Source organism: Notechis scutatus, chromosome 2, assembly GCF_049901735.1.
Source record: "Notechis scutatus isolate UNSWTSFEM ecotype Mainland chromosome 2, rNotScu1.2, whole genome shotgun sequence".
In the NCBI taxonomy this organism is placed as follows: Eukaryota; Metazoa; Chordata; class Lepidosauria; order Squamata; family Elapidae; genus Notechis; species Notechis scutatus.
In genome coordinates this window covers 240,526,910-240,554,257 of record NC_142010.1, presented here as the reverse complement: position 1 = coordinate 240,554,257, position 27,348 = coordinate 240,526,910, and the positions used below count along the sequence as shown (strand labels likewise).

Sequence of the window (27,348 nt, the reverse complement as noted above, 5' to 3'; positions counted from 1 at the left end):
CACCAGATTAGTAGGATGGCTTTGAGTCCTGAACATCTGTCTTGAGAACTTTTATCAAGCAGTGTGCCTTTGCAATCATCACTCAGATGTGTCTGTCACTATCGAAGTGCATCATGTTATATAGTGTTTGACTAATGACAGATTATGACTTCAACAAACAAATAATACAAGTAAAAATAACATTTCTTTCTTTTCTTTTGCCAGTTAAGATTATGCCATAGCTGGGATTATAATTCTTCTAGTGCTATAATTGGAAGCCTGAAACTGAAAATAGAGATTCTCTCTTTTTTTATCCGGCTATATACCCTGTTTCCCTGAAAATATGACCTATCCTGAACGTAAGTCCTAGCTTGATTTCTTACATGTACACCCAATATAAGCCCTACCCCCAAAACAAGCCCTAATTAAGATCCCATCCACTCCAGAGTGTACTAGTAAAAATTAAGCTAGGGTCGAGATGGAGCTGCCCTACTACTTACCTTTGGAGAGTTGTAGCCAGGCCTCACACACCCCGACACCTGCGTTGCTGGCCCATTTCTTCTGCAGCCAGCAAGGCTAGCAAGGCTTTCCTGAAGGCCTCTGTAGCTGATAAGAAAGCTCCAGATCAATCTGGAGTTCTGTTATCAGCTGCAGAGGCCTTCAGGAAAGTCTTGCTGGCTACAAAAGAAGATCCTGAAGGCCTCTGACAGCAAAAACGAGGCTGGGGACGACGCGCACAAGTGAGGCTAGTCAGTGGATGACATCCCCCGAAAATAAGATCTGGTGCCTTTTTTGGTGGAAAAAAAATATAAGACAGGGTATTATTTTTGGGGAAACACTGTAATATGTGGTACTTACCTGAGCAAACGGTGTCACAATCAAGTCATCTCCATGTCTAGAAAACAAAACACAGAACATAAATCAATACTGAATTTAGTACGTAACATATTTTAAAATCCCCTTCTATATTACAGTTCAAAATCGTCACCATTTTATATGTTATTTTCATCAGCCTCACCATAAGTTCCTTCCTCTTTCCACCTTTATTGTCAGATGCATCATAAATTATAAAACAGTTGTAATTTAGTCATTTCTAAGCATCCATAATACCAAATTCACTTCAATTGGAAAGAAGCTACAACTATATAAGGAGATCAGTATGAATCCCAAGTCTGTTTCCTCACCATGTATAGCAGTAGAATTAGGAGAAGACTATGGAATTCACAATTACTTTTTAATTGGAGAGGGCAAGCCCTTTTAAGCAGCGAAAGCAACTGAATTAACTATTGCTAATAGAGAACACTTTATAAAAATTGAACCAACTACTGCAGATAAGGAATTATTTTGTGGATTAATAAAAACTCAGTAAAACTTTTCTACTCATTTACATGTCCATAGTATTACCTACCAGTAACCATACCCACATCATACTGTCATATTAGAAGCAGGGTTATTTGTCTTGGCAAGTGAAGGAAAAGAGCAAGAGATTATCACAATTTTGACTATAGTAAAATAATTTTCTATGCAGCCCAAATGTTTTCATGTGTTTAATTTTATGTGAAAGTTAACACATGAAGGTATGAATTTATATTAAACAGAGAGGTGATACAGGTAGTCCATGATTTACAAGGACAATTGAGCCCAAAATTTCTGTTGTTAAGTGAGATATTTGTTAAATGAGTTTTGCCCCATTTTACAACTGTGTAAGTTAGTAACCAGTTTGTTAAATGCATCTGGCTTCCCTGTTGACTTTGCTTGTCAGAAGGTTGCAAAAAGTGATTACATGACCTTGGGATGCAGCAATGGTCATAAGCGTGATGACCCAGGGTGTGGCACAAAGGCAACACAGTCAAATAAGCAAGAAGAGTCCCTTTACTATCTCCAACTTTGCCCCCAATGTCCAGGTTACCTTCGGTTGGAGAAAAACTCTCCCAGGAACAGTCTTTAAGTGGAGGAAATTCAGTCCGAAAACAAAGTACATACAAACTGTAACTAAAAATCCAAACAAACCATGTTGCAGTAATTAACTTCACAGGGCAGGAGAAGGAATTGCATACACACACAGTTGGGAAGATGCCAGGAACACAGATAAGCCTCCATGATACCAGATAATTCACAAGTTGCTCCAAAACAACTTGCTGCACGCAGCTTCCCTTTTTAAACACTGTGTTCCCAGCTGCAGCTAATGAAGGGAATCAGGGCCCTTTCCTCCCCTGTAAGCCACGCAACTCATGTTGCTCCTTTCTCTGTTCTTCCCTGCGTGACCTAGGATGAAGAGGGGAGGGGCCTGGTCTTCCTCTGAATTCCCTCTCCCTCGCTTTCCCTCTCCCCTGCTCTGCCCAGCCAGACTTCGCCCTTCTCCAGTTTCTTCTACAGCCAATGGAGCCACACTCCCACTCCCTGTCATCTGCTCAGCCTCCCCCTCCAAATCAGATTTTGACAGGGGCATGACAATAAGTATGAATCAGTTTTCAGTTACCAAGCATCTGAATTCTGATCACAGGATCATGCTGCAAATTCATAACTGTGAAAAAAGGTCATAAGTCACATTTTTCAGTGCCATTGTAACTTTGAACAGTCATTAAAAAAGAACTGTCGTAAGTCGAGGACTACCTGCAATATAGAAAGTGACTGGTTCCTGTCTTAAACTGGCATGTTAAAAAAAAGTGAAAACAAGTAATCAGGCTTTGTAATGCAGCTTGACAAATGTGGTACCCAATAACTCAGATCAATTACCAAGCTCCAAACTCACTAATCTCTATTCACTGGATGCAATACTGTTGAAGACCATTACAACATATTTTTACTTGAAGTCAAAAGAGTCATCAAACTATATGTTCCAACAACAACTCCCAAAACAAAACAAAAAAGCACATTACCCATATCAATAAGGAAACTTCAATCCAAAAAGAGATCACTCTGGCGGAAAAACAAATCTGGTCACGTTGCCAATTTCAAAAACCGATACAAAAATTTATGCCACCAGATAAAGACCGAATGCACCAATTATCACATTAAACAAGAGGAAAACCTTCTAAGCACCAATTCCACCCGTGCTTTTTACAATTTTGTAAACAACAAACTAAAAGACTCAAGGTCCATCCCTCCCTTGATAGGACCTGATGGTAAAGACTGCAACGACGACACCATTAAAGCCAACATCTTTAACACATTCTTCGGCTCAGTATTTGTAAACAGCAATGGATCATGCCCAGTATTTCCTAGCCGTACCACAGATAACAACAATGATCTAATACATATCGATTTCACAGAAGACAATGTTGAAAAATCACTACGCAATCTAAAACCATCTCTATCTATTGGACCGGATGGAATATGTGCCTACTTCTTAAGAAAGCTATCCACTGCCATAGCCAAACCTCTAAGCATAATCTTTGAAAAATCTTTCAGGACCAGCTCCTTGCCTAACCTATGGTCACAAGCCACAGTCATCCCCATCTTCAAAAAGGGAGACCCAAGCCTAGTTGAAAATTACAGGCCAATCTCCTTATGCTGCGTCACCTGTAAAGTCATGGAATCAATTATTAACCAATCCATCATCCTCCACTTAGAGTCAAACAACCTACTCTCCAATAAACAATTTGGTTTCAGAAAAAAACTATCCTGTAATCTGCAACTCTTACACTGCAAAAACATATGGACGACACAACTCGACCAGGGCAAAGCAATAGACGCAATCTACATAGACTTCTGTAAAGCCTTTGATTCAGTGGTACACGACAAACTACTCCTAAAAATAAAATCCTATGGTATCTCTGGACAACTGAATAACTGGATAGAAGCATTCCTGTCAAACAGACAACAAATGGTCAAAATCGGGAGCGTCCTATCAAATCCAGTACCTGTCAATAGTGGTGTCCCCCAGGGCAGTGTTCTAGGACCAACTCTCTTCATACTCTACATAAACGACCTCTGTGATCATATTAAGAGCAATTGCGTTCTCTTCGCTGATGATGTAAAGCTGTTCAATACCACAGACAATACTGCTACCCTACAAAAAGATCCTGACTATGTATCTGAATGGTCAAACAAATGGCAACTTCAAATCTCAACAAATAAACGCTCTGTCTTACATATTGGCAAAAAAAATCAGAAAATAAAATACAAGCTGAATAGTCAAGATCTTGTTGATGACCCAAGCTCTGTAAAGGACCTTGGAATACTCACCTCTAATGATCTAAGTGCTAGAGCACACTGCAACTACATAGCCAAAAAGGCATTAAGAGTTGTTAACCTAATCCTACGTAGCTTTTTCTCTGGTAATATCACACTACTAACCAGAGCATACAAAACATTTGCTAGACCAATACTCGAATACAGTTCATCAGTCTGGAACCCACATTACGTATCTGATATTAGCACAATTGAGAAAGTCCAGAAATATTTCACAAGAAGAGTTCTCCACTCCTCTACTCGTTGTAGAATACCTTATGCCACCAGACTTGAAATTCTAGAACTAGAAAACCTTGAATTACGCCGTCTTCGGTCTGACTTAAGCATGGTATATAAAATCATACATTGCAATGTCCTACCTGTCAATGAATACTTCAACTTCAACCATAACAACATAAGAGCACACAATAGATACAAACTCAAAGTAAACCGCACCAAACTTGATTGCAGGAAATACGACTTCAGTAATAGAGTGGTCAATGTCTGGAATACTCTACCCGACTCTGTAGTCTCTTCCCCAAACCCCAAAAACTTTAACCTTAGACTGTCTACTATTGACCTCACCCCTTTCCTAAGAGGTCTGTAGGGGGCGTGCATAAGCGCACCAACGTGCCTACCGTCCCTGTCCTATTGTTTCTCTTATTCTTTTATTTTTCTTATATGTACCCATTTCATGTATTCACAACTATGTATACACTTATACTTATTATCTTGTAAACAATTGGCAAATCAAATAAATAAATAAATAAAATAAATACTTCAGATTCTGGTTTCTTAGGAGACCAGCAAGAGAAGCTGGAGATTTTTTTCTCTGGACATTTACACCAAACAAAACACAATCAGGGATTCCCAGTTGGAACACTCTGTGCAATATTCATAGAGGAAAATTCCCTAATTTGGTTGTTACATCTACTGATGGGAGGAAGAATAATTTGGCAACCTGAACCTACAGCTGAATCTGATTTATTGGAACTGATTTATAATTCCAATTACTGCTGCAATTTAAATGTTTGGGTTTTTTTTACTATAGACAATACTTGACCATTTTTTTAAAAGTAGAACAGACTGAATCATAAAGCAATGTTCTTAAAAAGAAAGAGCTGCCAACTTCACCTTGGCAGCCTGGGCTGCAATTTTATGAACTTTCTCCTAGGAATAAAATGTTTTCATGTCATTGGGATCTATTTCTACATGAAATAAGTATTTGATTATGATATATTGTTTGCATTTATGTTTATTACTTTTTTTTTCCTCTGTAGGGATTTGCACTTATTCACTGAAAAATTCACAACTATGGCTATCAACCAAAATAATGTTCTTGTTCTATCTGTCTGTCTGTCTGTCTGTCTGTCTGTCTGTCTGTGTCTGTCTCTCTCTCTCTATCTATCTATCTAGTGTGTGTGCCAGTGAGAGAGAGAGGGAGGGAGAGAGTGTGCAAGGGAGGGAGAAAGAGACGGAGAGAGGAAGAGAGGGGGGAGAGAGAGGGAGGGGGAATCTTGATGTCCCAAGTTCTCAGATCAATGTACAGTGATCAGGAGGCAACAGTGAGAACACTTTATGGCGATACAGTTTGGTTCAGGATCAGTAAGGAAATTAGACAGAGATGTATTTTATTACCATTTCATTCAATCTGTATGCTGAAGTGATCATGAGGAATTTAGATCTGGAGCTGCCTGATGTTGGAGTGAAGATTGGGGGAAGAACCATAAATAATTCGAGGTACGCAGATGACACAACACTATTGGCTTGGTGATCTTGGGTTAATCATTTTCTCTCATGCCTAGGAAACAGGCAATGGGAAATCACTTCTGAAATCTTACCAAAAAATCTTCAGGGACTTGCAAGGAACCAAGGCTGACTTGAGGGTGCAGACACAAATACAATAAAAATGAGAATAAGATATCTGCAGTTGGTAGGATTGATTGGGGTGGGGGGTGGGGAGAACATCCTACTGCGATCAAACTAGAACTAAAAACCAGAGCCCAGAACAGTCTCTCTTTGCATTAAGCAGGCAGAAACACGTTACAGAAGCTCGTCTAACTCTATAATCACCATAACAAGGTAAAGAAAAACTAGAATTATTGAAAAAAACAGTATAACATTGTAATAATGAAGATGCCTTCAGAGTCAAAGAAGCCCCTTTCTCCATTGTCCCAAATGTGCTTTTTCAAGAGGCAACTGGATTTTCTTCACTTTCCCTTGAAGACATTTCACTGGTCATCCAAGGAGCTTCTTCAGTTATGACGGCGTCAGAGTCAGAACTGAAGAAGCTTCTTGGATGAGAAGCAAAACATCTTCAAGGAAAAACAAAGAAAGTCCAGTTGCCTCTTGAAAAAGCACCCTTGGGACAACCATGACCTGGATGACTGAGAATCCCTATAGCCTTCTTCTTCTGTGATGCTTTGGTCCTGATGTAACTTGTGCTTGGAGGTAAATAGTGATAAAAAGTTGGTCCCCTTGCAGTCACCACTCCTTTATTATAAAATTTGTTATATCACAACAATACATGGGCAAACAACCGATACAAACTCAAGGTAAACCATTTCAAACTCGATTGCAGAAAATACAACTTCAGCAACAGAGTGGTCAACGCCTGGAATGCCCTACCCGACTCCGTTGTTACAGCCTCAACCCCTCACAGCTTCAACCTCAAACTGTCTATCATGGACCACACCCCATTCCTAAGAGGTCCTTAAAGGGGGCATGCATAAGCACACCAGCATGCCTACCGTCCCTGTCGTACTGTCTGCATTTATCTGTATTTACTCCCTTTGTTCTTGTTTATGTTCACACTTATACTTGTTATCTTGTACATATTTGACAAACAAACAAACAGTGTTCTCCCTTCTCCACCAGCCATCTGGGGAACCAGGAGAGGATTTAAGGGGAAATCTTGATCCAAACTAGGTCTAAGTAAATTACAGGAAGGGAAACCCAACAAAATTTTGAAAATAATTTGCTTAGCCAATCTTTCACTAACAGAAAAAAAAATCAAGATGTCAAAGAAAGATAAAGTTCCAGACAAGCAGTGCATAATTAAAAATAAACTAAAATAAAATATAGAAAAACCCTAATGTGTTTCTAGCCTTCAACGAAACAACTCCTGAGATTCTAGTCTTGCCTGAAGTAACCTCCATCATCTGGGATTCCAGCCAACTGCAAAATATGCCAACTCTTGCTGCCAAAAAAATAAAAAATAAAATAAAACCTCTGCTTTTCTTCTATTGGTTCTCAAGGGTCACATGACTCCCTCTCAAAACCTAAGGGGGATTGTTATTTAAAGGGCCAGCTGTTCCTTGCTACAAATATGTTAAGCATTTACTGAATCCTTTGCTCAAATTATTATCAATGTGATCAACTTAGGAAAAAAAAATGTAGAATTTTGTTGCAAATGTTATTTCTTAAGGTCCAAGGGCCTTACTCGTTCAAATTTAAATGCAGTTGAATCTGATTCCTTGCCAGATATATTGATATAACTTACTGCCAAATAAACTTATTTTTGTCCTGTATATAACAGGAGTTGTAGGTATATAAAATTGCCTCCATTCTTTTTTCCCCATAGTGAATCACAATTAAACAAAGTAAAAAAAAAAAAAAGAATTTTTACCCTTCTATGTTACTTAGCAAAAAAACACTTCAGATTTTGCTAGCAACTCAGGAAATAATGAGCATTTTGGAGAGAAAGCAAATGTCAAATGCATTGCATTAAACAGAAATACTTTAGCAAATTTCTAAATATGAGAAAAGGTTATTATTCTTTAAGGCAGCTTTCTCAATCTTGGCATCTTTAATGTGTGTGGACATTGCTTTAAGGTTATAGCTGAAGAAGACAGGAAAAACCTCATTCAGCCATTATTAGCAAACTTCTTAGCTCAAAAGAAGGGTTCCCCCCCTCCATTTTCTCCATTCTTCACATCTATAAAAGTTTCTGTTTCTAGAATTTTGTTTGTGTGTGTGTGTGTGTGTGTGTGTGTGTGTGCATATGGAAGCAAATGTATCAAGTAAGCAAAATCAAAAATTTTAAAATAAAAACAAAAGAATTCTTATTCATAAGTATGCTTAATTCATAGTCAATGCATAGTCAAGTACAAGATTTGGAACTGGTGAAACATCGAGAACGTGGGCAGCATTGTATGGCACTCTTAGCAATGGCTGCCATGAGAGTAAGAAGCGAACATCTTTTCAGTTGAGCTGGATTCTGATGAATTAATAGCCAACTCTATATAGTTTTCTGGCAGCAATATAGAAATTATCTGCCACAGCCTTCTTCCAGGAAAATTTTCCTCAACTTTTTTCTAGCCTATAGCCATGGAATTCCTCTGTAGTTCTTTTCCAAATGCAAACCAGATCTGACTGCTTAATTTTAATGATCAGCCAAGTCAGTTCAACACACGCCACAGAACAATTGCCTACTCAAAAAAAAAAAAAAAAAAGACCATATAGTGCCTTGGGCTGATTGCAAAACTAGTTCATGCTATTAGCTCCAGCATTCTAGGATGCTTTTTTCTACTCCTGTCCACAGTTCAACTTTTTTTTTATGAGCGCATGACACATTTCCAATGAATTCCAACTGAGCATGCAAATTTCAGACTGATTAATTAAAATAGTATAAAACAAATAATGCATGGGTGGAGCAGGAGGTATTGCAGGAAGTATCTGCGGGTGTTATATTTTCTCCTCTTGAATACAGTGTTCTACCTGGCAAAGTGTTACTTTTATTGTTACAACGTCAGCTTGAGTATTTAAAATGGAAAAGTAAAGAAGAAAGTGAAGGAAATGGATCAAAAAAGGAAGATGGGGGAAGAAAAACATATTTGGGAGGCAACTAAAAAGAAATCCAATACTAATGTTCAAAATTAAAAATGGAGTTTAGAAAGCAAACTAGAGGTACCTTGGATCAGTTTTCCACAAAATCTAAGCAACAAGGCTTCCAAAACCAACTATTGTTTTAAACAAGGAGTAGAAAGAGGACTGGGTATCTATGCAAGATGGGAAGAGGCTTGAAGGAAATTTCCCAAAAGGGAACTTAATAGCCACGAAGGTAAAGATCTAAGGTAATCTGTAAAAGTATCATTCCGCCTCAAAAGAAGTGGGGGAAAAAACCCATGCAGTTTTCTTTTACTTTAAGTTCAAGAGGAATTAGTCTATTTTTGCTATTATTTGTTCATGGGCAATCAATATGATTTGACACTGTTCAATATAAAATTTTATATTTTATAATTAGTAAAGTTGTATTAGCTATGTTGAAAATAAGGAAGCTTAGGCAGATTCAGGAAGTCTAATTATTTTAATTAAAATAACATGGTAACCCATGAAGATCTTGTCAACATCAAATCCTGACTAACTAATAAAATTGCAGTAAAGAATTTCCTTGCCTCCTGAAGAGGTTGCAACAGAATTCCTACAACAAAGTTATGAGTTACTTTTTCTTCTGTGGGTCATAATCTATGTCCTTTAAAACTTGTTTCAGAATTCAACAATTCTTACTATTAATATTCTCCAAATACACAATTTAAATGTCCTCCTGTGAAATTTCCATTCATGAATTATAATGCCTTACATTTTCTACGTATTAATCATTCTCTCATTTGAAAAAAAAACTGATTGAAAAAGCTCAAAATACTTACATATCACTGGCAATAGAGGAATTCCTGGACATAGACTTTGGCGACAGATCATAGTCGCTATCTGATCGGTAGAGAAAGGATTCTCTGCGTTGACTGTGAACAAAATTTGCCTGGAGAATTAGCCCTGATCCAGGGCTTGTCATGGGATCCAAGGGACTCCGTCCCGATGAGGTGCCATTGTCTACGTCGAAACTGCAAGGAAGTAAAAGTATATTTAATGCAATGTAAAACCTAATCAACCCCACACAATTAATACTAAGGACAACCTTAAAATGACTTGGTGACATTTGGTTCAACTTCAAGATTTCCATCTTGTGGTCAAGCATGATGAGAGATTAAATCTAGTTTATCTAGAGAGCACAAGATTAGAAAACTCAAGGAACATTTTGGTTATATAAAACTTCTTCCTTTTTTGAAGCTAGTTTTCAAATGGATAAAGGAGTTAAAGCAGGGGAAAAATAGTGACAGAAGAAAGTAACAGAATACAGGAGAAAATGGAATAATTTCCTTCTCCACAAATTTTAATGTGAAAAGAAGTAAATTTAGCTTAATTGCAATAGTATGGTTACAGTTATCTCATTGGCCCAGTTGCAAGATTTTTGTAAGTTGTTGGCTCCTATAGCCTTGATTTTACTTTTTTTTGCACTGGTTAAATGTGTCAAACTTTGAAATTCGTTTTTCTTTTTGTTTAAATTAAATGGAAAGTTTCCATTCCCTACAAAAGAATATTGTCTTTACATATAACATTTATATGTCAGAGGGTAACCTAGATAAGTGCCTTTCTTCATTAATTACAGCATTATGAAACCATCTGCAAAACCAATCCTACCCATAAAACCCATGATGCTGAACTTGTCTCCTGACTGATTTGCACAACTTTATCCTGTTCTTTTCCATATCATAACATAAATCCCCGGCAGCTGCAAGATTCAATGAGCATCAACACAATTTATCATTATGACAGCAGTTCTTTCTAGCACCATAGAAAAAAATTAAAAAGCTCTAAACTTTCTGACCCATTTTTAATTTCAAAGTGAGGAGAAAAAGGAAGACCATGTTCCCTACTGTTCTTGAAAACTAAGATAACTTTTAGGTGATGTTTTATTGTGCAACCATCCTGCTTCAGTCCTTTATTAGGAGCCCAGACGACAATACTGTCCACTCTTTCTAACTCATTATCTTCTCACATCTATTTTTGGCCTTATTTTTTTCTTCCAACAGAAAACCATTCAAGTGGGAAAAGAGAAAAGGGCTGCCTAATATATTTGGGTGGGTATTGTTCAGAGGCAACCATCTGGAAACATTTCAATTCCAAAAGATATGAATGCAAATTTGGAGACCTTTACGCAATCAGTGAAGGCAATGCAGCACTTATGCACAGAAGCTGCTTTCCATTAGGTTAGATAATCTGTCTGAATAATATAGAGAAAAGTAAAGTCTATTTCTTAGGCAAGAAAAACCAAAGGTACATATATAGACTGGGTGAAACCAGGCTCAATAGCAGTAACTGTGAGAGGGATCTTGGAGTCTTAGTGGACAACCAGCTAAATATGAGCCAGCAGTGTGCAGCAGCCACCAAAAAAGCTAATGCAATCCTAAATTGCATTAACAGAGGGAAACAATCGAGATCAAGTGAGGTACTAATACCACTCTATAAAGCCTTAGTAAGACCACACCTAGAGTACTGCATCCAGTTTTGGTCACCACATTATAAAAAAGATGTTGAGGCTCTAGAAAAAGTACAGAGAAGAGCAACCAGGATGATTAGGGGACTGGAGGCTAAAACATACAACGAACGGTTGCAGGAACTGGGCTTGGCTAGTCTAGTAAAGAGAAGGACCAGGGGAGACATGATAGCGGTCTTCCAATATTTGAGGGGCTGCCATAGGGAGGAAGGGGTCAAGCTATTTTCTAAAGCTCCTGTAGGCCAGACAAGGAATAATGGATGGAAACTGAACAAGGAGAGATTTAACCTGGAAACAAGGAGAAACTTTCTGACAGTGAGAACAATCAACCAATGGAACAGCTTGCCCTCAGAAGTTGTGGGAGCGCCATCAGTTAAGACTTTCAAGAAGAGATTGGACTGCCATTTGTCAGAAATGGTGTAGGGTCTCCTGCTTGGGCAGGGGGTTGGACTAGATGACCTACAAGGTCCCTTCCAACTCTGATTATCTGTAATCTGTATCTGTATCAGAACTGCTCACTTGATGTGATGATAACAACTCTTCAGTAGCCCAAAAGAAGCCCAATTCTGATAGGCAAACATCCCCTTACTATTATTGCTACCATCTGATTCTTTCTTCAAGTGAGCTTTGAATCTTCTCATGCTTGGCTTGGCTGGTCCTTTTCCTAGTTATTGACAAGCAGCTAGTGCTCTTCAAGGGTTTCTTCCTGACCAAATCAATATGACAAAATGTTTAGGTGTTTCTGCCACCCTGTCTAAGGTCCAGATTATATATTTTCATTTTGATATAATATAGTAAAGAATCAAACAGCTCATAGCATTGTATAATAAATAAAATTCTGAAATCTTAATAAGAGATGACAGGTGTTCCTTCCTAAGTCAAACCCTGGGCAATCTCGCTATTAGTTTTGAATTAACAAATTTGGATTGAGAAACTGCATTTGGAACATTTGTAAATGAAACATTTGTTGCAATACAATACAGTGTCCACCAGATGGAAGTCAAAAACAACAAGGAACAAACTCACACTTAAACAATTAGCATTTGGATTGCTTGAGCATTTGTACTAGTATTTCCTTTATGAAATTCTCAGGTTATAGGGGTAGCAAATTGTACTGAGGAATGAAAACAAAACAATAATGAACTGTTCTACTTATATTATTTGTTAGCTTCAATGCTATTTATAAAGCACCTTCTCCATCCTGCAGTTTTCAAATCAAACTCTTTCAGTACAATCACAGATCCATTTTCTGAAAAACAACAGACTTGGATAGAGGATAGAGATAGTGAAGTGAGGGAAAAAATAAAATAGAAATATGTCTTTTAACTTCTTTTGGTACAATAAAATTCCTAATAGAGTTATAATATCAACTTTTTATTTATAGATGTATTGGAAGAATGAAGATCTTAAAGTCCAAACTCTGTGGAGGAAATATCATCATCTTCAAATATCAAAACACCTGTGCAATGCCAGTTATAAGATACACAATTGGAATATATTTAGATTTCAGCAAGGCATTCAACAAAGTAAACCACAATCTACTTAGTAAGATAGAAAAAAGTGTAGTAGATAGCACCACCACTCCATCTTAGGCCCAGTACTCTTCAATTAATGACTTAGATGAGGGAATAGAAGGGGAACTTACCAAATTTGCAGATGATACTAAGCTGGCAGGAATAGCTAACACCCAAGAAGATAGGCTCAAGATCCAGATGGATCTTGACAGACTAGAACACTGGGCTGTATCTAACAAAATAAAATTCAATGTAGAGAAAAGTAAAGTCCTACACTTAGACAAGAAAAACCAAAAGTACACATATAGACTGGGTAAAACCAGGCTCAATAGCAGTAACTGTGAGAGGGATCTTGGAGTCTTAGTAGACAACCAGTTAAATATGAGCCAGCAGTGTGCAGGAGCAGCCAAAAAAGCTAATGCAATCCTAAATTGCATTAACAGAGGGAAACAATCGATCAAGTGAGGTACTAATACCACTCTATAAAGCCTTAATAAGACCACACCTAGAGTACTACACCCAGTTTTAGTCACCACATTATAAAAAAGATGTTGAGACTCTAGAAAAAGTACAGAGAAGAGCAACCAGGATGATTAGGGGACTGGAGACTAAAATATATGAAAGAACGGTTACAGGAACTGGGCATGGCTATTCTAGTGAAGAGAAGGACCAGAGAAGACCTGATAGTAGTGTTCCAATATTTGAGGGGCTGCCACAGAGAGGAGGGGCTCAAGCTATTTTCTAAAGCGCCTGTCGGCCAGACAAGGAATAATGGATGGAAACTGAACAAGGAGAGATTTAACCTGGAAATAAGAAGAAACTTTCTGACAGTGAGAACGTTCAACCAATGGAACAGCTTGCCCTCGGAAGTTGTGGGAGCGTCATCACTTGAGACTTTCAAGAAGAGATTGGACTGCCATTTGTCAGAAAAGGTGTAGGGTTTCCTGCTTGGGCAGGGGATTGAAGTAGATGACCTACAAGGTCCCTTCCAACTCTGATTATCTGTTATAATATTGGACTGGACTTTAGCAGAACTACAAGCCCTGTTAGAAGACCAGAAAAATAATGGTGAATTGGGCTCTTCATTCACACAGCAATTTTAACTGACTCTATTTACCAAGGAAACTATATAAGAATGTAATTGTTGCAAGTACACCACAAAATTAAAGAAGAAAAAAGGGCATTGGAAGAATACCTGAAGGACAGTGAAGAAGATGCACTGAAGACCAAACTGGCTTATAAGAAAGACGAAAGAAGGAACAGAAAAGAAACATGGCTGGTCAAAGTATTAGATGGCCAGTACATTAAAACAAGGGAGACATGTTGGCTCAACAGTTAAGATGCTGGTCTTGTTGGCTGAAAAATTGACAGCCTTAGTTTGAGATCTGAGAGTTGTGTGACAGGATGAGTTCCCGTTACTTGCTTCAGCTCCTGGTCATTTAGCAATTCAAAAACATGCAAATGCGAGTAGATAAATAGGTACCGCTTCAGAGGGAAGATAACTTGGTCAATAAATAATTCAATTCAATTCATGCACTCTGCGTACAGTTATGCTGGCCATATGACCCTGGAAATGTCTTCAGATAATGGTGGCTCCCTCCACTAAGAAATGGAGATAAGCCAAACTCACCTATGACTGGACAGGGAAAACCTTTACCTTTACATTAAAAAATCACCTTAACAAGACCTGGCAATGGTTAAGAGTAGGAGTGTTGAACTCCTCTTGTAGGAATGGAGCTCAAATCTTCAAATCTTTTTCAGCTAGCCCCCAGAGACAAAATCCAAGCAGAGAGTCAATATGCGGTCAGTATCTCTCTCTAGCGGAGAGACAGTATGGTGAGGTAAGGATTGTGGGATACTTCAGATGGGTGGGGGAGGCTGGAGTAGCAGTGAGCTTAAGGATGACTTTCTTATAATAGTGTGAGTATTGAAAGGCAGATCAGAGATTTATTAAGAATTCTTGTTCACTTCAATAATGACTGATAAACAGGGAAACCTGGGCTAAATCTATCATTATTTCCAGAACAGTAATATGTTTTAATGAATGTCAATACATTTTATATTTTATATTTTGGTTATGTTGCTTTTATTAATAGGATAAATCTGTAAATTGTGAATACATTAGGTCAGGATGTACTAGAGAATTTACTAGTAAGCAACTCTATTAAACCTGTTTCCTTTCTTTAAAACAGCAGCTGTAAAAAAAAAATACACACATTCTGCATTCCAACTTTCTGGCTGCATATAAATCTGGCTACCTAGAGCATAAAATGTTCTTAAGTAAACATAATAGGAACACGGAATACTGTTGCATACCAAGCCAGCCCATCATGTTCAGTACTGTTTACAGAGATTCTCCAGAGTTTCATACAAGAATCTTGCAATCCGGAGATGCCAAGACCTTCTATATGCAAAACATGTACTCTATCTTTAATTTACAGCCTATTTAAAAACTAGATCTGTAAAACATATACCCAGGCACAATCCTGAATATGCATTATTCATTGACAATTAGACAGGAGGACTTTAAACAAAGTTTTAATGGACGAATTGTTTAAGTTAATTGTTTTAAACTTACACTCCTTCTAGCAAATAAAAGTCACTCCATGTCACCTATCAACTTTAACAGCTCCCCTACTGAAGCATCTATTCATGATATTCTCTCTTAAAGATACCCAGAAGAATGTAGTGGTATCTTTCTATACAAAACAGTAATTTAAAAAATTGTTCTTACCTATGGGGTTTACATTTACAAACAGCACTCTCAAAATAGGTGGTGAAATGGCATTTGAGACCTTCCCTGCGGCTTATATATTCACCTCTGTACCAAATGACAGCTGGGTCTGCTCATACAAAAATTATGAAGTACTTCATCCAGAAGCCAAAGCATCAATTAAAGGTGGGTAAAGGAATTGCCTGTAAATATTTCTGCTGTTGATTCCGACAGTAATCTTAAAAATGGTTTGAATCCAGCCCAATCACTCTGATCCATTTGTAAACATGATATGGTAAGTTTCACACAGATAAGAGCTATAAACTCTTATATAATAAATTCAATTTTTATAAACAGAATGCACATAAAACTGTACCAACTGGGAAAAACAGTTATATTTTTCCATATTTGCATACATTTCTCACTGCTTTCCCCATACAGTATTTCCCAAGTGAGAGGATGGAATAAATTTCAGGATAACATTCATTCCCAAATGAGAGGATGGAATAAATTCCAAGGATAACATTCTATACTGGCTTGTATATACTAGACAAAAAGTATAGGTTTTATTAATTTCATAGAATTATGTAACAAAATGTGTATGCACTTATTTCCCTATAATACAAAAATCAGCACAAATCAATTAATTAAGGCTATCTAATAAGTATATACTGAAAGTATTAATGAGTTCATGTGGAAAGTATTATACAAGAAAGTATATGTATATGTTTGCGTATATGTTTATATGTCTCTGCAGTCACTTGGAACACAGGGAAGAGAAAAAAATATAAGTAGTTCTCATTCATTTTGTTCAGTGACAAATTTAAATTTATGAAGGTGTCGAAAAAGGTGATCTATGACCAGTCCTTGAACTTGTGGCCATTGCATTGCAGTCATGTGATTGTGATAACAAAATTACAGAATAATAAAGTTGGAAGGGACCTTGGAAGTCTTCATTTGGATAATTCAGATGCTTGGCAACTGGCATGTATTTAAAACAGTCACAACATCCTGCAGTCATGTGATTGTCATTTGCAAACTTCATAGTTGACAAGTTAATATGGCAACTGGCAAGAAGTTGCAAGTCCTGGTCCCATGATATCACACTTAAGGACTGCAACTTCATGACCAAAGCAGAACTGATGTCATAAGACATCAGCTATGAAGTGGTGTTTCGCTTGTTGACTATATTGCTTAGCAACATAATTGCTGGTTTCAACTGTGGTCAATAAGTGAAGACTACTTACAGTATAGCTAAGCTTCAAGGTTTACATCATCCTAAAAAAACCAGTTAGGCTAAGGAGGAAAGAAATGGTGGAATGAGAACACAAGAAACTGAAAAAACTTAAAACTCTTTAGCTCTCTTTCTAGCAAAACCTATTAACCCAGAGGCATTTTCGGTCTCTTTTTTAAACTTCTTTAAGCTAAGAATTTTCAACATTCTTGGTGATTCCAAATCACTATGCACTTTTTCTACATATTTGTCATCAAATATGAGGGGGGAATTTTCCATTTCCTTCCTATTTACAAACTGTGTCTATCAGATTATTTTCTCCCCTCTGTCCTCAATTAATTAAATATAGGTTGATGTGGAACTTTCAGGATCAACTGAGGAAGACTCCTTTTTTTCTAACACTGGATAATTCTAAGAGATATTTCTTAAGCACAGAACTGACTCCCTTGTTTAGAAAATAAGATAAACAAGACAATTTCTGTGACTTGTTGGCTACTGCTGGAACTTCACTGATTTGGATTGAGATACATCAAGCCAATTCTTACACTCTCTATGTCACTTTCATCAAGTGTTGGTAATCCCAAATCAAACAAAGACTAGTACTTGAAATAATGTTTGTGCATTAGGAGCCAAAGTACAACACTCTATAAAGTTTGAAGCCATATCCGGCCTTCCTGTTCGAAAAAAAGGAGTCTTCCTCAGTTGATCCTGGAAGTTCCACATCGACCTATATTTAATTAATTGAGGACAGAGGGGAGAAAATAATCTGATAGACACAGTTTGTAAATAGGAAGGAAATGGAAAATTCCCCCCTCCCTTCTCTTGAACTGGTATTGGTGTTTTTGTATAAATTAACTTCCAGTTAATTAAACTGTAACAGTTTCAGGCATTGTTTGACTCCCTTAGCATTGAGTAACAGAAAGCAAGGTTGGTGAGTTTTGCCATCATTTTACAAAATTTGCAAATAATGTTGAACTTCTATTTCTTCCTCTATTACTATGGCTGGTGATCCAAAGCTAGCTTTGGATTTTATACTACAATCGTGAATTCAAGGACAGGTTTTGTTTCTTAACAAGTGTTTTTTTAATAGCTCTTTTCTTTTTCATATGCTAAAAAGGTGCATATTTTTAGCAAATTAAACATCCACACTGGATGATTACATTTAGCCATCATTCGCTTTACTGTGTATGTTATACACCGCACATAACATGAGATATATTTCAGTAAAATATTGAAACACCTTTCCCCTTGTTTGTTATATAAAAAGTATAATGTTACAATGCAATGATATGCATAAATGCTCAGAAGAAAATCTACTAGATTCATCAGGATTCAAAGTCCATTAAGTGTTTGTAAGACTACAGCCTTAATGAAAAAGCTACAATTTGTGCAAGCCAACAATGCTATTAGTTTTTGGGCCCAAAGAAAAAGCAAACCAAATGTATATATCAGTTATTAACGACAACAGAACTTGCTGCCAGAGCAAATTTACTAAATTTTATTTGCTCAACTATATATTAATAGCCAAGTTGAAATATTTTAAGAGTTCTGTGCGTGCTGAATTGAAGATAAAACAGGGTTAGTGCAGCAATTTTCTTCATCCTATATATAACAGTACAACAACTACAATAAAAATATTTATAGCTATTGAGCAAACTACATGAATAATTGCACTTTTGTATTCCTGAAGCACTATACAACTAAAACTGGTATTTTAATATTGCTCATAAGTTTGGTAAGTTAAATGCAAACAGTAGCAGAAATGCTTAAATAAAATATTGAGTAAATATTTATGAAGCTGTTAAAACAGTGAATGTTTCAAAATATATACGCCCCTATCCCGTATTTCAGCCTGTTTCTAGTAGGTTATGTAATCATTTATAAAAAAATCAGAATGAACCAGAATGCCACAAAAGAATGGATGAGCTTTTAAGGCTCTAGTATACATAATAAAGAAACATGATATAAGCATCAGAAGCTGGAAAAAGAAGTCTCTTTTTAAACTTGTGCTATGTTGTAGCTATAAAATCTATGTCCCAGATTTCCATTAGATATATAAATTATGTATTATTAAACTGGTGTATGAATGGAAGATGCTTGACAGCTTCAAAAGTAGTTATATTTGCCACCCCTCCTAAATTCAGGTGTAAAATTAGGTGCCTTGGGACTTAGCTAACAACTATAGGAGGAATCCTAAGGAAAGGTAACATTATTTATCCTGAATAATGTAATCCCTTATTCAGTAAAATATGTTTTCTTTTCTTTTTTCAACTCTGTAAACCCTTGGAGTCAGGGCGACTGAATGGAACTGAACATTTTCTGGCTGGATGCCCTTCCTGACGCCTACACAGAGTTCACAGCAGATATTTTCTCTTTGAGCCCTGATAGAGAAACATCTGCCTAGAATTGAACTCTCAACCTTCCGAGTGGGAGGCGAGAGACTTCACCTCTAACCCACCGCATCGCTCATTCAGTAAAACTCTGTAGAGATTCTCCATCATCCAAGTCATGGTTGTCCCAAAAGGTGCTTTTCTTTTTTCTTTTTCAGGAGGCAACTGGACTTTCTTGTTTATTCTTTGAAATAAACAAGAAAGTCCAGTTGCCTTCTGGAAAAAAAGCACCTTTGGGACATTCAGTAAAACACAATAAGCACTTTTTAAAAAAAGCTTACCAGTACAAGGACCACCTAAGAAATAATGATGCAGGGATTAACATGTTTTTAAAATCCAATGAAAACCTCAAATTACAACCAAGAAACAGGAAAAGCAGACAACTGAACTCCCAAGTCCCCCATCTGGCAGGCTCTGGACAATAACTGCATCCCCTGGCAGGTTGGCACATTAGAGCTAAGATCAGGGCCCATCTAACTTCAGGGGTCATGTTTCAAAGGGTGGGTGTTGAGGTAAAAAAAGGTTTTCTCGCTGCGTCTCATCAGATGATACATTTTAATAGTAGTATGGCTCTTCTGCCAGACCAGATGGGACAGGTAGTTGTAACTGGGTCGAGGCACTCTCTCAAGTAATAATGACAATACTTATCATAATGGTTTCTACTGTTTTTAATGTTGCATGCCACCTTGAATTTTATGAACGTGGGCAGCTCTCTAAATTTGATAAATATCTAAACCTCATATTTCTCAAGTTCAGGGATCTTATTTAGATCTTATCGCTATGAAGTGTATTTACGACTATGGCCTATACTTATATTATCTTAATAAAATACAATGACAATAACAACAATTTACAAGTTCCTATTCTCTAAGGCAATTGTCTGAATTCCTCTGTAAGAAATTATCCTCAGTGTAATTTGGTTGTCTTCTAAATGGTCTGCATCGTTTTTATTCAGACTTTGGCAGGCAGATGCTGCTTGCATTTCTTGCCAAGCAGCATAACCTTTCTAAGTATAGATCAATCATCAATGTCTGCAAACGCCACTTACTGAGTACTGAGAAGCCTTCCCAAGCTCTTACCACACACACAAAAAATTGAAACAGATCTAGATATTCCAGCAAGTATGACATTCTTCATGATCACTGTTCTCCTATTTGATATTCTCCAGACATGGTGAGATTAAATTCTCCTAGACCCCTAAATTTGGTGAAGACTGTCTTATCTCTCTTTTATTTATTTATTTATTTTTATTTTTAAAACAAAAATAAAACCATCTTCCAATTCTACAGTGTGTCGGTTGGGTGCGCATAATGATATTATCATACATTTCTTATTTAATTATATTTATAACCATTCTAATCAACATTTTATATCATATTTGATTATTATATTAACATTTTATATCATATTTGATTATTATATTATCATTAACATTATAGTTATCTTTCAAAAATATTCCATCCTTACTAAGTTATATTCATTCTCTTATTCATTTAAAATCAGTCAGTTATAATATATTATTGCTATTATCACATATTTCAATTTCTTATTATTCTGTCTAACCATTCATAAAATAAATTCCAAATCTTATAATACTCTTTTTCTTCCTGTTCTTCGATTGCCATTGTTAATCTAGTAATTTCCGCACATTCCATTATTTTCTTAATTGTTTCCTTCTCTGTTGCAATTTTCTCATTTTTCCAATTTTGTACAAATACAATTCTAGCTGCTGTTAATACATTAATAATAAAATATGTTGTCTCTCTGTTATAACTTTCAGGCAAGATTCCCAGTAAAAATACCTCTGGTTTTAAATCTATATGTTTATCATTTTTTCAACTACGTGTGTATTCTAGTCCAGCAGTCGCCAACCAGTGGGCTGTGAGAAAATTTTGGTGGGCCACAGAGAAATCTCACCGCCAGAGCACCCCCACAAAGCAATTAATCCAGGCTGCACAGAAATACAAGGCTGCGCCACCCACATGGCCCGTGGGAACCCTCCCCGCCCACTCACTCCTTACCCAGTAACCTTGCCTGCTAAATTGCCTTTTTCCAACCATCATCTGTTCTGCTGTGCTGGGAGATTTAGATTAGCTAGGAAGCAGGAAATGGTTGGATTTCTTGCTTTCTAGCTAGTCTTTAGATCTTCGGCTCTGCTTTTAAGTACAGCCAAACCTCCCTTAGGACTGAAGGTTTGCTTTCAAGCAAATTCAGTGCAGACTCACGGCAAGCAAATTTGAGAGACTGAGCAAGCCGATGGCAGATAGATAGATCACTGAATTATTCTGTGAGCAACTCAATCTGCCTGCTTTGCCTGATTTTGGGTAAAAGTTGCTCTTTTTTTAAAATAAAAAATTCAATACTTACATGCATGGTGTGTTGTGAGTTAATTTTATGAGTTTGCTTGCAAGCAAATTTTATGTGACAGACTGAGCTAGCCGATGGCAGATAGACAGATCTCTGAACGAATCTGTAATTCTGTGAGTAACTCAATCTGCCTGCCTGCTTTGCCTGATTTTGGGTAAAAGTTGCTCTTTTTTTTATAAAAAAATCAATAATTATATAAATATTTATAATATTTACATACAAGCCATGCCCAGCGAGTCACATGACAACCAAGCCACACCCACAAATTAGGCCACACACACAGAACCAGTTAGTGGTCCCTGGGATCTAAAATTATGAGTTTGGTGGTCCCTGAGTTCCAAAAGGTTGGCGACCCTTGTTCTAGTCCAATATTTTTTAGCATCAATCCATGTCTAATCCTAAGAGGCCTATTGGGGGCATGCATAAACGCACCAATCGTGCCTACCGTCCCTGTCCTATTGTTTCTTTTTATTTTTCTTATAAGTATCCATCTGATGTATTCAAAATTTATTCTTATACCTGTATTTTGTAAGCAATTGACAAATCAAATAAATAAATAAATGTCTACCACATATGGTAATAAGATCCAGGCATCTGGTGACATTTCAAATACTTCGCCGATTTGTCTGAACATCTTTGCTATTCTTGCTGGGGGTAAATGCCCCCTGTAAAACATCTTATACAAATTCTCTTTATAGGCCGTTGACATGGTTATTTTATAATTTCTAGTCCATAGTTTCTGCTAATTTATCCAGGTCTATCCCATATCCAAAATTTTCCCCCATCCAATCATTGTTTCTTTAACTTGAACTTTTTCTAGTTTCACTCCTAGTAAATAACCATATAATTTTTTAATCATCTTCTCTTCAGTGCCTGTTAAAATTTTATCTAATTCAGTCAATTCCTTATAAAACCCAGCAATCTTAATATCTTTTTCATACCTTGAATGTATTTGCAAATATGAAGACCAATCTATATTTATCCCTTGTTCTTCTAATTCTTGCTTTGTTTTGAGTTTACCCTTTTCATTTAAGATTTCCTCATATCTAATAATATGTTCCATTTTAAAAACATTTGGATATGCAAATGCCTCTACTGTTGATAACCAGACTTGTATTTTCATATGATGATATTCCCGTATTTTCTCCCATACTTTTAATAAAGTGTCCCTGACATAATTTCTCCTAAAATATCCATGTACCCTGGTTTCATTATACCATAGGAATGTGTGCCACCCCAATTGCAAATCATGTCCTTCCAATGTTAACAGTCTGACATTTTTCAATACAATCCATTCTTTCATCTGCATCAATATTACTGCCTGATAATATAATTCCCAATTGGGTAGTCTGAAATCTCCTCTCATTCTTGTGCCCTGTAACAATTTTATCTTGATTCTTGTCTTTTTAACTTGCCAAATAAATTTCAGCACCATTTCATTTAAGTCCTCAAAGTATTTTTTCTTCAATCTTATTGGAATTGTCTGGAATGAATATAGTATTTTTGGCAATATGTTCATTTTAATTGTACCTAAGGATAATTGTAAATTTTTCCATTTTTCCAAGTCTGTCACAATCTGTTGTTTCAATCTATCATAGTTCTCCTCTTTAAGAGTTCCATATCTAGCTGTCATTTGTATCCCTAGATATTTCACTTTTTTGTGATTTGGATATTTAATTTGTCCATTAATCTTTTGTTTTGTTTTCCTGTCATATTTTTCATCACAAATTTTGTTTTTTCCTTATTTATTTTCAGTTCTGCAACCTCTCCATATTCTTCTATCTTTTCAATCAACTTAGGACCTGTTTCCAGTGTTTCTTCCAATATAAAAACCAGATTGTCTGCAAATGCTTGTAATTTATACTCCTCCTTTTTTATTTTCATTCCCTTTATTTCTTCGTTTTTCTTAATATTTCTATTCAATACTTCCAAAGTCAATACAAATAATAATGGCAACAGCAGACATCCTTGTCTAGTTGCTTTTTTGATATTAACATTGTGCTGTTGCAATTAAAGGAGATGGGCTTTGGAGATAAGATTTATTAAGGCAATGGAGGCGATATATAACAAACTAATAGCAAGAGTAATGATAAATGGAGACTTGGGAAGGCTGTCTTATCTTACTGTCCCTGTTCACCTTCTTAATGCTTTTAAGCAAGAATGGAAGCTTTTCCATAGAAGGACCATCTAAGAAATCGTAACACTGGGATCCATGTGGAACCTTTGATCTATAGGAAATGAATTTGAACATTTCCTAGCAGTGGATTACACACATTAGTAGGAAAGAAGTGACATGATAGCAGTCTTCCAGCACTGCTGTCACAGAGAAGAGGGAGTTGGCCTATTCTCCAAAACATCTGAGGGTAGGATAACTGGTAGAAGATCATTAAAGAGAGATCCAACCTAGAACCAAGGAGACATTTCTTGACAGTGAGAACAATTAACCATAGGAACAGCTTGCCTTCAGAAGTTGTTGGTGTTCCATCACTGAAGGTTTCCAAGAAGAGACTGGACAACCATTTGGGTGGAATAACATAAGGTCTCCTGCCTAAGCAGGGGTTGGACTAGAAGACCTCCAAGGTCCCTGTCAAGCCTGAAATTCTATGTCATTCTAAATCTGGCTAATATTTGCTTTTATACATCCAAGGTAGCCAAGGCTTTTATTAAATGTCCCATGAGCTCATAGAACCATGGATTCTTTGGAAAGTGGCTTGCTTGTCTTGTGCTTCCCAGAATGAATTTTTATTCTGGGAAAAATCTAAGCAAAACCATATTCTCCACAAAAAAACTTCTGCTATTATAATTATGTGGGATATTTTTACCATTTAAAAATACAAGATAAAACAGCAGTGGCCACTTTGAACTTTTAAAAAATCAACTCAATCCTTCTGCATCTCAACAGTTCAGCATTTTTCTACAGATGTTTCCATTTTTTTAAAAAAAATGACAAAAAAAAGGCCAGGTCAGAAATCTGTACCATAAAGTAGATAAGCGTCCTAATATGCTTCTCCTTACATTGGAGAAATTTTTCTTTTTTTAAAAAAAATTTTTTTATTGGTTTTTAAAAACAAACATAAACAAACAAAATATAAAAACATCAAGCTGTCTTCCATATGTGTACATACAGTGTGCCGGTTGGTTTACAAATTGTTTTGTGCTTCCATTTCATAGTCTTCAATTACAATTACATTACATATAATCTCATATTGTCAATCAAAAACTAAATACCTTGGTATCATTATTAATCAATCATTTGACTATACTTTTATTCATTCATGTTTTACAAGATAACCATAATTTACTTAATTTATTGTATAACAGTTCATATTATCATCCCAAATCTATCCTAAAATCATTTTGTAGTTATAATAAGAAAGAAGTACATCTTTATGTATTTATTATTTTCTAGAAATCTACATATTTCATTACTGTACTTTGTTATCTAACCATTGATAGAAAAGATCCCAAATTTTATAAAATTGTTTATTCTCTTGTTCTCTAATTTCAAATGTCAATCTACTCATTTCAGCACATTCCAATATTTTCTTAATGATTTCCTCCTGTGATGGTATCTTCTCATTTTTTCAGTTTTTAGCAAATACAATCCTAGCCGCTGTTAATACATTTACAATCAGGTATTTCAAGTCTTTACTATATATTTCAGGTAAAATTCCCAATAAAAATATCTCTGGTTTCAAGTCTATATGTTTTTTCGTCATTTTCTCCAACCACATGTGGATTTTAGTCCAGTATTTTTTGGCATCCGCACAAGTATAACACTAAGAAATGCCAGATTGTTGACATTAGAAGGACATGATCTATTGTTGGGGTGGCATGCTTTTTAATGGTACATAGGAACTAAAACACAGGGGTATTTTAGAAGACATTATATACGGGAGTCTCTGTGGTTAAACTGGGAGAAGGTTAAAAGACAATGTTATTTGAAAATTCCAGTCTGGTTATTGACTATTGAAGCATTTTCGTATCCTATAATATACAAAAGGGAACAAACAGTTAGATATGGTGAAATACTGAATGAAAAGGGTGAACTTAAATCTATGCAAAAACTAGAGGAACAAGGTATGAAGATGAATTGGTTTTCATATGCGCAAATACATTCAAGGTATGATAAAGATTCTAAAACAGAAGGTTTCTATGGTAAATTGACTGACTTAGATAAGATTTTGACAGGTACTGATGAAAAGGTGATTAAAAAATTGTATGGATATTTATTAGAAATTAAACTAGAAGAAGAACAAGTTAAAGAAAGTATGATTGCTTGGGGGAAGAATTTTGGATATGGGATTGATTTAGAGAAATGGCAAAAATTATGGTCTCAAAATTATAAAATGACAATGTCAACAGCATATAAAGAAAAATTGTATAAGATGTTTTACAGGTGGCATTTTCCCCTGACAAGCATAGCAAGAATGTTCAAGAATAAATCCGAAAAATGTTGGAAATGTCATCAGACACCTGGCTCATTTTACCATATGTGGAGAAACTTTTCTTGAATTTGTTTCTTTTTCCTACATGCCGGAACCTGCAGTATCTCTATAATTGTAGATTTGTGTCTTAATTGAAGTATTTTGCCAGCTACCTGAAATATTTTATCATACTCTTGAAAATACAGGTAGTTCTCAACTTAACAACCACAATTCCATCACCAAGCAATGCAGTCCTTAAGTAAGTAATGCCTGGTTTAACAACCATTTTTGCTATGGTTGTTAAGTAAATCACAATGTCATTAAGCAAATCTAGCTTCCACCATTGACTTAGCTTGTCAGAAGGCTCCTGGGAAGATCAGAAATGGAATGCCGCAACCATCATAAATACATGTCATTGCCAAGTGTCCGAATTGATTATGGGACTGTGGGGACACTGCAATAGGATAAGTAACATCCTGGACATAAATTGTTTCAACTTCTACTCTCAAAATGGCGCTATAGGGCATTGCACACCAGAACAACTGGACACAAGGACAGTTTTTTCCTGACTGCCATCATTCTGCTAAACAACTAATTCCTACAACACTGTCAAACTACTGTATTACTATTTTTCTTTGCATCCTTCCTATTACCGATCTCTGTCCACTTATGACTATAACCATGCTGCTTGTATCTTTACAATTTATATTGTTTTATTTGTTTCCTAGTATGATTTGATTGCTTACTGGTAACCTATGACTATAACTAAGTGTTGTATCTTATGATTCTTGAAGAATGTATTTTATTTTTTCTTATGTATGCTGAGAACATATTCACCAAAGACAAATTCCTTGTGTGTCCAATCACACCTAGCCAATAAAGAATTCAATTCAATTCAATTGTTCGGGCCATTCATAAGTAACTTTTTTTAGTACCTTGTTTAAATGGTTGTTGCATGATTGTAAGTTGAGGATTACCTGTACTGGAAAAGTTTCACTTAGGCAGTTGTTCACTGTGTGCTGATTTTGAAATGAAACTCTGGTCATCCACATTATATTTCATCATTTTATTTTTCTGTTAAAAAATGGAGTTAACACTCACATAAATTGAAAACAGAAGAGACAATATGAGATTCCTTATAAATATATGTGTGAATTTGCCCCACTGAATTATGTTTCTTGTTTTGCTAAAGGTTTTTTTTTTAATTGGTGCTCAAGC

At 36.2% G+C, this 27,348-nt stretch overlaps 1 protein-coding gene across 8 annotated transcripts in view; it reads right to left on the bottom strand.

Moving 5' to 3' along the window:
- The window catches only part of PDE4D (phosphodiesterase 4D), a 700,504-nt gene that overhangs the window by 107,520 nt on the left and 565,636 nt on the right, over positions 1–27,348 (bottom strand). For all 8 annotated transcript variants that reach the window (XM_087958384.1, XM_087958385.1, XM_087958383.1 and 5 more), the window contains 2 exons: positions 9,801–9,992; positions 838–874 (listed from right to left, as the gene is read on the bottom strand). In XM_087958384.1, coding sequence (XP_087814510.1) covers positions 838–874; positions 9,801–9,992 — 229 coding nt within the window. The remainder of the gene's footprint in view (positions 1–837; positions 875–9,800; positions 9,993–27,348) is intronic.